We start from the raw sequence: 14,317 nt of genomic DNA on the forward strand, positions 1-14,317 counted from the left end.
ACATGACGCCACGTCACGTAACGTTTCACGCTTGGGGTTGTAAAAGAAAATTGAAACAGGTTTCATTAATTAAAAAAACTCTAAAAACAACTAGAATTACTCCAAATTATATTAAATCAAGTTGCAAGAAAAGAGCCATCCACAATTCGCAGAGTTTTGCGATTTTGTAAGAACATAAAGAAAAAATCAACTTCCATTTTTTGTCACATAACGACACACCCTTTTGGCTAAATATAAGGCTAATTATGTGCTATACAAGGGTCTAAAAAAGAGTAAAAGAAAACAAATGTTTTTCCTTGTTAGTATCTCATTGAAACGTAAGACTGTCACGCATGTGACGTATGGAAATACCCATATTCACCACCATACATGGCAAGTCTGGTGTTTAGGTAAAAAGCCTAAATCCTAAAATCCAGTTGAGAACATTTCAGGGTATTAGAAAAGTTTTTAAAACAATTTCAATTCGGCTATGGCTACAGCCCACATTCGGTCCCTCAAAAGGTTCGTAGTATTCCTTATGCAAAGTGTTATAAGTAATGCTTAATATCCTTATGATTGTTAAGAAAAAAGCGAAGATCATGAAATAATTTATGATTAACTAAATTTAAATTTGTGATAACTAAGATTAAATTTAGTTAGATTGATAGAAAAGGGGACAATCTGGTCGAAGAAAGTAATTTGGGTCGAAAGGATATTAAGAAAAGATACCTACTACAATACTTAAATATCTGATTAGAAATAAAAAATGATGAAGAAAAAAACTCGCTTTGGCGCTAATTCCTACTCAAGAATGCTTCACACCTGGGTAGGGGTATTACAAAATATTTTCACGACCCAGTCTAATGTACAGTACTATATACATACACACATACACATGTCCATCCGTAAAGAGGACTCCCGTGCTTGATGTATGTATATTAGGGTGGTCCAAAAATGCATGTGAAAAAGTAAAGTTGGAATTTTTATGCTCTCACCCGCTAGGCTTGTTCTATACCGAAAGAAATAAACCACTACTTATTATTTTGAAATCTAAACATATTTGGAGGTCGCTCAAAGATTTCCAATAATACAACGAAGTTATTTATTTATTATTTATTTAACTATATTTTTGTAGGACCGCCAAAACAACCAGAAAATACAATGGGGGATAAACAAAAAATCTTTAGAAATAAAAATTTGTTAAATAAACAATTTAGTGTTGTTATTGAATATATCCTGAAGAGAAAGAGAGCCTTCCAATCGAAAAATGGGTTTTTCCCTATATAAAATACATGAAAAACTTTGAGCGCTTTGAGCGACCTCTAAATATTTTTTGATTTCAAAATAAAAGATAGGGTTTTTTTTCGATATTCGAACAGTTCTTGGGGATGTGAGTATTAAAATCCCGACTTTGCTTATTTATAGTATTGATGTTAGGTTGATCACTTGATATCCAGTTTCACAATATTTACAGTACATACATATTGCGCCTGTATATGTATGTATGTGGTGGGTTACTAATGTCCCCATCATCTAATCTTCCTCATCGTCGTCGTAGTTATCGTCATCATCGTCCTCGCTGTCCTGTAGTATAGGCACAGCGGTAATTGTTAGATCTCTGCTTCCTAAGCCAAAGTTGAAAGGGCCCACGTCGAGGAACGCATTCACAGGCATTTCATCACAGACGTCATCAAGGTCATCAGCCTCGATATCTCCATCACCGTCGCCACCACCATAGATGGCACCATCATGGTCGCCCGTGTGATCCTCGTATCTAGGCGGATCCTCCACTTCGTCCTCGTTGCGTATCTCATAGAGACTCTCCTCGTTGTCACGCGATGCCTCGTATAGTTCGCAATGCTTGCGCTTGGCATGACGCAGAACATGATCCTTACGACGCGATCGATACTCGCACGATATGCACTTGTACTTCTTCTCCTTCAGACAATACTTGCGCACGTGTTCTTGCAGCTTCTGTATGGTCGGGTAGTAACGGTTGCAATGCCTGCACTGCATAAAGCTTTCGCGCTGTAGCATCGCTGCTGCACCGCTGCTGTTATTATTCAGATACGAATACAAATCATTCACAGGCGGCTCGTTCCGGCTCGCAGCGTTCGGGGCACTTCTCGCTGATGTGCCCGGCGCAGTGACGCTTGTATCAACGCCCAACAAGCTACCAAGTATTGGGTATATGTCTGCCCACACGTACATATATATGTAAATAAAAAGAAAAAGAAAAAGAACACGAAACAAACAGAAAAAAATCATAACTCAAAATAATTCATAAAAAATGGTGCATTCATATTCGTAGGCGCATAAACATAAACATTCAATGAATAATCGGAAATACATAAATAATTGCTATTGCATAAATAATAAATTATGTAAAAAATGTAAAATACAAATTTTGAAAATTCGTTATTAGAACTAAAATGCTTTGCATGTTTCTTTGAGAGTTTACTGGTGATAAATTTTAGATTTAAATAACCAATAAAACAAGTTAATTACCCATGAATTTACATATGTATGTATGATGTATGTATGTACCAAGAGTGCGAGACGGTTGTTGACGGTGATTACTTATGAAGCGTGTAAGTTTTTAACCACACAGAATGCTCGTATACGCGGATGTATTTACATATGTAGATACGTAGATGCTTATGAACTATGTATACTATATACACATGATGCCTGTCTGATTATGATTGCCAACTTTTGATGAGAGCCCGTTGTGTGATGCATGAAATATTTCCCATTTTTAATGAACCTTATGGCTAATGATGAGATTTTTGATGATTATTGGTTAAATTGCGAATAAGAAAATGCTTTCTCTCTGAAAATAATATTAACATTTGCTCAACTAAACACTGTAACGAATAAAGTAGCCATACATATAAATATATACATACCTATAACACACGTTTAATAACACAATAGAGAGTTAATTAAAAATTTACGTTTTTGGAGATTTTACAGATAACTAAAGTCCCTAAAAATGGCAAGTCCATTTGTTCTTTTTTTTTTTTTTTGTAAACCAACTACACACAGAAAAGTCAGCTAAATATATTTCTCTCAACACATAATTTGGTTATACGCTGTAAATATTTTGGCGAACGTTCGAAAATGACCTTCGACATCCAATAAGAATATCGAACTGAGAGCGAATTCATAACCAACCTTAGTTTTCCAACGTTCATAGTATATAGGAAATACATTCGAGATGGGTTCGAAAAAAAAAACGAAAACCATAGTAACAAGAGAGAAAGTGAAATCCAGCTCATTCTCAAAGGGAAATGTAAGATGATCACTCTCTCTCATTAAACTTTCAATTCGATAACGGGCTGGATTTCCAATTCATAACGAAGGAAACATACATTGGAGAATGGCCTAGTGCTCGAATCGAATACTAACCTATTCCACACTTTAGTTAGAGAATCTGAGACTCGAAAATTTGTTAACTAAGCCCAATGCCAATTATTGGGTAGTTACATTATTTAGTTCAAGTTACCAAATCATGTGTTGAGAGAAATATTTTTAGCTGACTATTCTCTGGGTGTCTGCATATCGACTGCTGAGTGGAAGATCGACTTATCTCGGCAGCTAATTCGAAAACGCCCTATCTCAACAAAAACTTTTCAAAAACGCCTTGTTTCAGAATTTTATTGAAAAACACCATATCTCAGAATTTTGTTAAAGAACGCCCTATCTCAGAATCCGGTTCAAGAACGCGCTATCTCACTTAAAAAAAGTACTGAAAATGTGCTGAGATGGTTTGCTTTTAAATCGAATTCTAAATAGGGCTTCAACCAAATCCTGAAACGGCGGGCGTTCCTTAAAAGTTTTTTGAGGTAGGGCGTTTTCGAACTGGCTGCCGAGATAGGATGATCTATCTTCCACTCAGTAGTCGATATGCAGTATATGAACTCATCAAATCTTGATTGCGATTTCCCACAAAATTTTAATTTTGAGATAATTCTCTTTATTATTAAAGGTGTGCTATGGTCTTCAGAAATAAGTAGAAGAACTAATCGAAAAGGTTGAAATGTTTTGTGTTTTTTCTAAAGTTAAGTTTGTAAAGGTCGACCAGCTATTTTGTGGCCGCCTCAACCAAATAATGCCGAAACGGTAGTATCCATTCCTGATGTTCGAATTCTGAAAGGATTTTGCTCTACGTTATCATAAATATGTTTACTGTAGGTAAAAGTATACAAATATAAACCAATTAAAAAGGGTTAAAATGTCGTGGAAAAATGTTATGCAAACAATTTTACTAGGCGTCCCCGAAAAAACAAAAATTCGATGATAAAATATGGAATTTTTTCATACATAAAGAATTTTAGTTTATTCAATGGCCCTCTGCTTTACATGTTTGGGAAAAAATTTAACCCCATAACTACAATTCCTAACCAACTGCATGAAGTGAGGCTCAAAACGCCACATATTAGGAAGAGGTAAATGGTTAACTCTATTTTTACACATCGCTATTAGCTTTCCAAGGCAATGTATATGAAAATAAAATTATAAGAGCGTAAACTTTAACGTAGTGTAAACAGATGCTACCGTTCGGGGCCCTTGGGGTAGAGCATTGAAATTCCGTCTTTACTTTTTTGTTGGACCAATCTGATCTATATACAATATGCACTTAGAATAATGAATCAATCTGGCTGATCAAGAAAATGTTATTAGTTTTGTTGGTTTGTTTGTGTTGTTTTTTTTTTATAGGCTCATTCTATTATTAAATGGATATTTTGTTAATTTGTTGCTTCAATTGAACAATTTATTAGCTTAACGTATCAATTCATAAGTATAAGTAAGTATTTCATTAGTGCGTTAAAGGCTCATCGGGCAACAATAAAGATTAGAACAATTAACTTCTTGCCTGGAGTAATTCCCTTCAACGGACAATTCCCTTAACGTAATATTTGTACGTATGTAACTATGTATGAGCATTTTTTAATAAATAATGCACTCGACAGAATGGCATCCATGAACCTAGAAGAAAAGAAACAACAATTAGATTAAATTGTACAAATTTAACATTCGTATTTAATATATTTATGTATGTATGTATGTATGTATGTATGTACATATGAGACTACATGTGAAACTATAGAAATGTAATGCATAAATTTGCTGAAAAAGAAAGAAAAAAAGAAATCATTAGTATTAACGCACATAAATATTGTACAAATACAAATGTATATATGTATGTATAAATATTCTTACTTCTCTGTTGCCTCACCACTCGGCTGAAGATGTCTTCAACAAAGATGTTTGTTTGGTTGCCTAACTTTCAAGACTCAAGACAATAATGTCTTAAATAAAACTACTACCCCGATTTGCATTTCTTTATATTTATTCGCTTTTTAAGTTTGCACAACTACTTTTTAGATAGTTACTTTCGTTTCAGCGGCTACTAACAATAAAATATATAAATTTTAGTATACATACATATATGATGTATTGTATTTCAATAGTTGTGGATTATAGTAAATTGTGTTTGTTTGTTTTACTTTCTTTCGATATCATGTATCACTATAATTTATCTAGATAAGTTAATTATTTGAATTATGAATTAGTTCATTATTAGTGTAAGAAACTTTCAAACGGTTTCTTTATGTTGCAATTGTTGTGTTTTTATGTATTTATATTTCTCTTTATACAAATGTAAAATATATGTATGTATGTAGTAAAACGCAACATTTACATATACATATGTATGTGACATACATACATTTGCGTTCGATTTGCTTTGCTGCAGTTAACAAATACTATGTGTGATACATATACAAACATATATATGTAGGTATATGTATGTATGTATGTTTGTATGTTTTTATAAAAAGTTTTGCATTTAAGCATTTTCACAGTTTTCGAAAGGCATTTTTTCACAAGGGTGGGGCATTCATTATAACTTTGCAAATGGTAATTTACATAATTTTAAGTAAGCAGACATGCATGCATCTGTATGTATGTGTGTGTATGTGCTTGTTTATGCGCCATGCCATACACTCAGGGCCTTCACTGAATCCATCGTAGTCCGATTTTTCGTGAAATCTATGTAAATACATACATACGTTCGTAGCAATTCGGATTCAGTGTTCGCATTCATTTCGTAATATCACGAAAATCGGAGTACGTTGGATTCGGCGATAGCCAGAACTATCTTAAAAAACTCAATTTCATACTTACAGGTCTATTCTGCGCTGGTAACATACATTTTGTAACCGGTGAATGAAGTTCCTGTCAATTTTTAAAAACTTTTCGCATTCTGTGCTCTCTTGGAACCGGTAAATTTTGTTACCATCTCATAAGCTGGTAACAAAATATTGCCCCGTGAAATATGCAATGCCAGAATTTGCACAATTCTTCATAGCTGAATTGCTGAATATTTTAACTGCATTACCAACGTACCTAGAATCGCGGTGACAAGAACTGGTAACATTTTTTGGAAACGAAATTTTTAGGTTACAAAATCTTCGGTAACGTGCAGAATAGACCTGTTAAAGGCAAATTCGTGTTGTTACGCAAGTAGGTATGATTTATTTTTATATTCTACAATCGTGAGTTGTTTAAAAACCAATTTTATTTATCCATAACGAACTACATAGGTTACGCTAGCATATATTTTACTCTATTCAACCTACGAGGGTGGTCCCAAAAGTACCCGGCCTAACCAAGAGATGGCGGTAGTTGTTTGAAAAATATCACTGTGTTAAAAAGTACACAATCTATAAAGCATATAATTCAAGTTTGAAGACGCTTGGCAGCCGTCAATAGTGAACGTTTTCAGTGAATTTGTGTAAATGGCGAAAATTGGCCACCGTTATGTGATACAATACTTTTATTAGAAAGGCCTCAGCCCATCCAATATAAAAGCTGAAATAGTTTCTACTTTGGGCGGGTCTGCCCCTACGTTTACAATAGTAAAATGTTGGGTAGCAGAGTTTAAACGAGACCGTACGAGCTGCCAAGACGAGCATCGCAGTGGTCGATTAAAATGAGGTAGCGACTCCAGAAATGGTGAAGAAAATCCACAAAGCGGTAATGGATGACCATCGACTGAAAGTGCGCGAGCTAGCAGATATAGTAGGCATTTCAAAAAGTGCGGTACATGGCATATTATCGGAAGATTTGGAAATGAGAGGCCGCGTGTGTCCAAGATGGCTGCCGCATTTGCTCACACTCGACCAAAAACAGTGTCGTGAAGAGGTTTCAATTGAGTGTTTACCAAATTAATGAATTAATGTTTGAATTGCCAAATTTAGCCCCCCTCGGTTTATTTTCTGTTCCCCAACTTCAAAAAATGGCGCCGTGGTCAAAGTGGTTTCTAACGATGAAGTAATGAAGTCGGCAATTAATTTCTATTTTGAGGAGCAAGACAGTTCTTATTATAAAAGAGCATCACTGTGAAAAGTGTATAGAACTGAAAGGAGATTATGTATGTAGAAAAATCAATATATATTTTTTCCCAAAATTTTTGTGTTTTCTTTGTTAGGTCGGGTACTTCTGGGACCACCCTCGTAACTTTAACGTCAAGTTAATGCATTTGCGAAATTCTTATAAAAAATACATACTATAGCACTTGCCGATTTATGTATGTGTGTATGTTTGAACCAGCGATGGGCAAAATTGTATTTAGTAAAAATACTAAGTGATCAAGTACGCAAATATTTGAAACATTGTTCTTTGAAAAACTTTTACTAAATACCAAGTGCTGCGTATTTACGTATTACGTGGTTGTCACTATATACCGTATGTGATAGTAATTATATACCTCAAGTACGCTAAATACCTTAAGTAAATGTATTTGCTTGTTTTAACAGCACTTAATACTAAGTATACAAATATTTTTTTTTTTATTTAATCTAACAAAATATTGCGTACAAAAGTCGTTAGTATTTATGGCTTCACCAAACGCTGTATTTATAGTACTAGTCGCATTTGTAACATGCGCTTGAAATGTACTTTCCGGGATCCTAAAAATCACAAAGCTTTTCATTTTGTTATTAATGCCTAAAAAATGTAAAGTAAAAATTTTATTTATTTTCCAAAATCATGTAGTATTAAGACATCTACTAAAAACCTTAGATAGTGCTTATTAGTATTTAGCCTAACCGAAATACTTAAATTCTTTTTACTTTAGCATTTAACAACTGCTAAATATGTAAAAACCTTATTTTTTTTCTTTAGTATTCAGGCATCTCTAAATGCCAAGTTTTGGCGCATTTAGTAACCGAACAGCAGGTACTTTAAATACAAAACTGTTTGTGTTCGCTCATCATTGGTATGAATGTGTGTTTTTTTTTTTTTTTTTGTTTTTTTTTTAATTAATCGTAAGCTTGGCGCATGTGCAAGTGTTTTGTAGGTTTCTGTGGTGTAGGAAATTCACATTTCCAAGGCAAATTTGCTGCTCTGTAATTTAAGTTAAGTTGCATTTAAGGGAAATTTTCTAGTTTCATTAGAATCACAAACACATAATCACTTAAGATTTTTTATCGCTAATATTTCTTAATTCGTTTTCTTATTTCACTATGTTTTATTCACAGCTCATTTGGTTATATACATACATATACATATAAATTATTGCAGAAAAAAATCCAACCTCATATACATATGTAGATGAATAAACATGATTTTTTTTTGTTTGTTTTATGTGTGGACATTTCACTCCAATTCCAATAAAAATTTTTATTTTTTATTACGCTTTAAATAGCACACAATATTCTCATACACATACTAAATATGTACACACACATTTGTCTGTATGTATGTATGTATGTATGTATGTTCTCCAGTGTTTTGCATTTTTGTGTTGGTTGGGTGCGGCCGAATGTTTGGTATTCGAATATAAAACTAATTTTTATTTTTTAACTTTAGCTGGCGTGTGTTTTTTTATACATATTTACTTAATGTTAATCTTTTTATTTCGCTTTCAATTTGTGCTATATTGAATTTTCACTTTGATAAACTTCTAAGACGCTTGTCACAGAATAATAGGCTCAATAAAAGTGGAGTTTTGAGTGCCACCAAATCCTTAGTACGATTGACCAACATACATATGTATGTATGTATGTATGTAGGTATGCACATACACAAACTAATATACAAATCAACAGAGGCTATGATGGCATAACCTGGACACTTTTGCTGTAAATAAGCGACAAAATCACAAATCACAAATTAACATTCCAACAATTTTTTTTAATTTTATCACATAGATATTCGCTATATTGCACATATTGATCTTAGACCTAACACAATTGTAATTTGGACTTAGCTTTACATACATATCTAGGTACTTAACTTATTCTTCATCGAACCTGTGTGATGATCAAATAAATGTAAAAGCTACATACATATACATTAACAATAATCTAGTATTTGACAAAACGCAAAAATACAAAAATGCTGCAGCGGACAATTGACTTACATAATAAAAAATTAGAGAAAAGAATTAAAAATCAAAAAACAAAAAAAAAAAAACCAAATTAACAAAAACAAAACAAAAGAAACCACAACCTTAAAGATCAAAGATTGAATAAGAACTTATGTTTACAAAATTTTTAGTTTTATATTAGTGTGACATTAAAACGAAAATAATATAATAGTTACATATATGTACATATGTATATTCATATGTATCCTCATTTGATTTATCACAAATTATTTTTAATTATGCATGATATCGGATATCGGTTAGCGATACATAAGTGGGGAATATAGTATGAGATGAGTTGTTATTACCAATGCATTCATATATATTTGACTAGTTACATATTTTCAAAAGTGATATAACAAAAATAAAAAATTATAATAATGATTGACCAATAAAAAATGCTTTCAGCATATTCAACAAAGTGCCACATTACATTGAATTGTCTTCATCAACAGGTTTTAATAAAAATTTTATTTTCTAAATATATGTAAACAAAAAACATCTTAATTTAAATACTGACCAAATTCTTTTTGATTTCAAATTTTTTTTTTTTTTATGAGTTAAGTAACTTTAGGGGTAAAATTTGAGTTACCTTTTTTCTTAATTTTTTTATTTTTCAACTTTTGAACATTTTGTCCATCAGGTAATTTAGTACAATAAATTTTGTTGGTGGTCCCATCGACTGAAGAAAGCTAAAAAGTATGCGTTGGGTATCACAATCTAGGATTATATAAATACGCAAATAAGTGAGTTTGTATTCATGATCTATGATATACATTTTTGAATACAAATAGGCGCACAAGTGTATAGTATACTCCTAATAAATTCCACATATGTATCTAACTTCTTTCGGGCGTACGAACGGATATAAAGGGCGTGGAACGAGAGGTACATCAGTCACAAACAATATTCCAAATTTTAAATTTAACAGTGGACACTTATTCATCGCTGATATATGTATTTACCTACATTAGGGTGGTCCCCAAAAAAATAAATGAACGATTTTTTTCAGTCTCACCCCCTCGATCGGTAATGCTATAATCGAAGATTTCACGAATAAATTTTGGTGCCGATTGGAGACGGTTAAGGCGTGTCGCACGCACAGGGCCCAAAGTACAGATTCCTCTAAAGAGAGCCAAAAAATTAAAATTAATATTTTTTCATCTAACACCCAAAATCGATACTACCACAGTCGAAGATATCACGCATAAATTTTGGTCCCAATTGGAGACGGTTAAGGCGTGTCGCAAAGCGGTCAAAGGCCAGATGCTTCTATGGACTCTAAACATTAAATTTTGTTTTCTTTCATTTAATACCCAAAATCGATACTGTTAAAGTCGAGGTTATCACATATAAATTTTGGTCCCGATTAAAGTCGGATAAGCGTCTTCATAAGGTAATTTAAACTTTGACCCCTGTGTGCGACCCGCCTTAACCGACTTCAATCTAGACCAAAATTTATATGTGATATATTCGACTATAGTAGCATCGACGTAGGGGGGGTTGAGGCTTAGGAAATCTGATGTAAAAATTTGCTTCCTACATTTAAGAACCACCCTAACAAAACTGCATATCGTGGTTCTGCAAAACCTCGTAGCTGACATTTGTGCCAAAAGCGCCGTTATCCATTCATACTGAAATATCGATAATTAGATATAAGAAGAAGAGATGGAACCGTTTTGAAATAATCAAGTTTTACTCTCTCCTATAAAATTTTGGTAAACTCACATACGAGGTTTAGATTTTGTTGATACGCGGTTGATAAATTATGTACTTACATACATACATACATACATATGTACATATGAGCACATACATACATATGTATACAGTCCAACTCAGCAGAATAGGTTCAACGGGATTTCGACTTTTAACTACCCGGTTTATCTAGCAGAAAATCTGCAAATTGTTTTTTGTAGATGTAATGTAAAAGTCAGTTAAATTTAAAATCAATAACACCAAAATTATGGAAAAATAGGCCGAAGGAAAACTTCTTCTATATATATAGATATATATATTTCATGATCCACTGATCGGATCTAAACCAGATTAGTATGGGACCACCTTTGCGACACTATCGGTTGACGTGGTCCAAAGTTATGCGGTAACATACATAAAAAAAATAAATAAAAATATTCCGAAGAACTGATAACCTCCTCCGGTTTTGGAAGTCGGTTAAAAAAGAGTTGTAAAAATAGTAGCAAGAGGTGCAAAGATCAAAATTTTATGTACAAATTAGAAGGAGAAAATGGACAAAGTGCCATGTATAAGGATTTTCATATTTTCTGGATTTACTTGGACCGCGTGCAATTTTAAAGATTAACATGCTATCTAAAACAGGAAAAACATGTACATACATATATTAAAATTATGAAATTGCACTGAAAAGCATTTGTTTTTATTTTAATTGCACTGCATCTATTTTAGTGAACGATACAATTATTTTGTCTTTGCTTTTAGTTATAAAAACAACTAGTTGAGCTTTATTCGATGAACTGCGTTTTTTTTTTTTTAAATTTGAAAATCATGTTGCACCTATTCTGCTGAATCGCACTTACTATACATATAATAAACATACATACATACATATGTATAAACATTCCTATATACAAAGTTCTAGACTGTCATTTGTATGTATGTACATATATCACATTTAAATTCAATCCTTCAATTTCCATAATTTACCCAAATAATTTCTTCAAATCTCACATTAATAGAAATTGTTGTGCAACGTTCCTCCACATTGGAAAGCTTTAATATGTACTTTAATGAGACGCAATGCCCTGTGTTCAGGCAGGCGTAGCAGTGCAAGTCATTTCGAAAAGTCTGTCAAACTAAATTACAACAAAAAGTTATTACAAATCAGAGTTCGATATCGACCAAGCCACATTGAACAGGTAGTAAATATCAGTAGAGTAATTGATTTGATTTTTTTTAATTATTTGGTCTCGGAAATGTAAGATATTTTAAATTTTTTCTCACAAAAATTCTAAATTGCTAAAATCTATTTCCATGTGACACCTTTTTTCATACAAAAGCAGCTTTTGGAACGCTCGCTCAACTCAACAGCACAACCGTTGATTATTGGACCGCCTTGTAAAGGATGGATCAACGATTCGAGAAGCAAACAAAATTACCAAGAAAGATAATGGAAACAATTTTAATTTTTTCCAATTTAAGTTTTTTATTCTTTTGTATATGTATCACATGGCACGCTTTAATTTAGAAGAAAAAATCAGTAGAGTTTTTGACACTTTCGATACCAGAAGCAACAACAAAATACATGCAAATGTTGTTCTGGCTCTAATGCTACTACCTGTTTGATATGCCTTGATATCGACGAAAAATTAAAAGTTGAGAGAGTAACTGTCTAATCGGAATGCTGAGGCCGTGGTATGTAACAAGAGCTGTCAAAAGTTTAAATATTCTTAATACTCTAAGCCAAACTTATTTTTCTCGTAGACCCCTTTCAAAACTTTACTGGTTTCCGTGGACCCCCTGATGCTCATTTCTAACATATTCCCAAAGCTCATTAAAAAATGTGAAGATTCAGAGACTAAATTCGGAGTTGCAAAAATAAAAATAAAATATTTTCTTGTGTTCTATTTATTAAAAATTATGTGATCACACACTTGCAAGTTTTAAAAAATAGAGCTCGTAAAGCCATGAAACAACTATCTCGCTCTGAGGAGTTATATTTTTTAAGAGCACTAAACAAAACTCCTCACATGGTCGGCTCACTCATGAATTTGCAAATTCAGAAACAAAAAAGAGGCCGCATCTAGATAAATCGATGGTGTTCCACCGTCTCTCTCTATGTAACAAGAGCTGTCAAAAGTTTAAATATTCTTAATACTCTAAGCCAAACTTATTTTTCTCGTAGACCCCTTTCAAAACTTTACTGGTTTCCGTGGACCCCCTGATGCTCATTTCTAACATATTCCCAAAGCTCATTAAAAAATGTGAAGATTCAGAGACTAAATTCGGAGTTGCAAAAATAAAAATAAAATATTTTCTTGTGTTCTATTTATTAAAAATTATGTGATCACACACTTGCAAGTTTTAAAAAATAGAGCTCGTAAAGCCATGAAACAACTATCTCGCTCTGAGGAGTTATATTTTTTAAGAGCACTAAACAAAACTCCTCACATGGTCGGCTCACTCATGAATTTGCAAATTCAGAAACAAAAAAGAGGCCGCATCTAGATAAATCGATGGTGTTCCACCGTCTCATCCTATTCAAAGCAGGATGGGCAAATGGAGTTGTAATTTACGTCTATCACAGTCAGGTGTTTGTGCGACGTGAAGGGACCAGTCAGCAGTCCCATCTTCTCAGTGAGAGGAAAAAACTAGACAGACCTTCTGAGATTGAAGGCAACATGAGTTTTGCCCACCTGCATCCATTCGATGGCTCCCAGTCATTGCTGAGTAGCCACCCAGTTTCTGATGGTTGCTTCTGTGGTCGAAGTGGGGAGTGCTATAACTGGTTGCGGATCGAGGAATGCCTGGTCTAAGCCAACTCTGGCCAATGGGTCAAATGTCTCATTTCCAGGCACTCCCGAGTGACCCAGAGTATAGCAACCTCGTTATGTTTAGCAGCATAATTTATTCGGACATGCATTGCCGAACTAGTTTGGAAGTACTTAGGAAGTACTTTATTATCGAAACCAAATGAGGTTTCATGGACCCCCATATTTTTTCACGCCAACGTAGACCCCCGTCGACCACTTTGGGAATCACTGCTCTAAACTATCCACAATATGTAGCTGTGGTTGTTGTGTATTATTTCTGATATAGCTGATGTAGCTAGCGAAATAGCTTGTGGCTGTGGTACTACATTCTGTTCAGCCAGTAAAGTGATCGTTCTAACAAACAAAATTTATATTACAGTGCATACGG

The 14,317-nt window shown here is 33.5% G+C and overlaps 2 protein-coding genes across 7 annotated transcripts in view; both read right to left on the reverse strand.

Annotated features, from left to right (window-relative positions):
- Positions 1-14,317, reverse strand: part of lola (longitudinals lacking) — a 188,523-nt gene that overhangs the window by 35,092 nt on the left and 139,114 nt on the right. The gene's annotated exons all lie outside the window — the stretch shown is intronic.
- Positions 1,282-2,519, reverse strand: LOC108359062 (MDS1 and EVI1 complex locus protein EVI1-A-like). The gene is made up of 2 exons (XM_017610710.1): positions 2,488-2,519; positions 1,282-2,174 (listed from the first exon to the last, which is right to left on the reverse strand). The coding sequence occupies exons 1-2, from the start codon at positions 2,489-2,491 to the stop codon at positions 1,513-1,515; spliced, it is 666 nt and encodes a 221-aa protein (XP_017466199.1). The 5' UTR covers positions 2,492-2,519; the 3' UTR covers positions 1,282-1,512.

This window comes from Rhagoletis zephyria, unplaced genomic scaffold (assembly GCF_001687245.7).
Source record: "Rhagoletis zephyria isolate East Lansing unplaced genomic scaffold, Rhagoletis_zephyria_1.1 Rzeph_scaffold_00333, whole genome shotgun sequence".
Taxonomy (NCBI): domain Eukaryota; kingdom Metazoa; phylum Arthropoda; class Insecta; order Diptera; family Tephritidae; genus Rhagoletis; species Rhagoletis zephyria.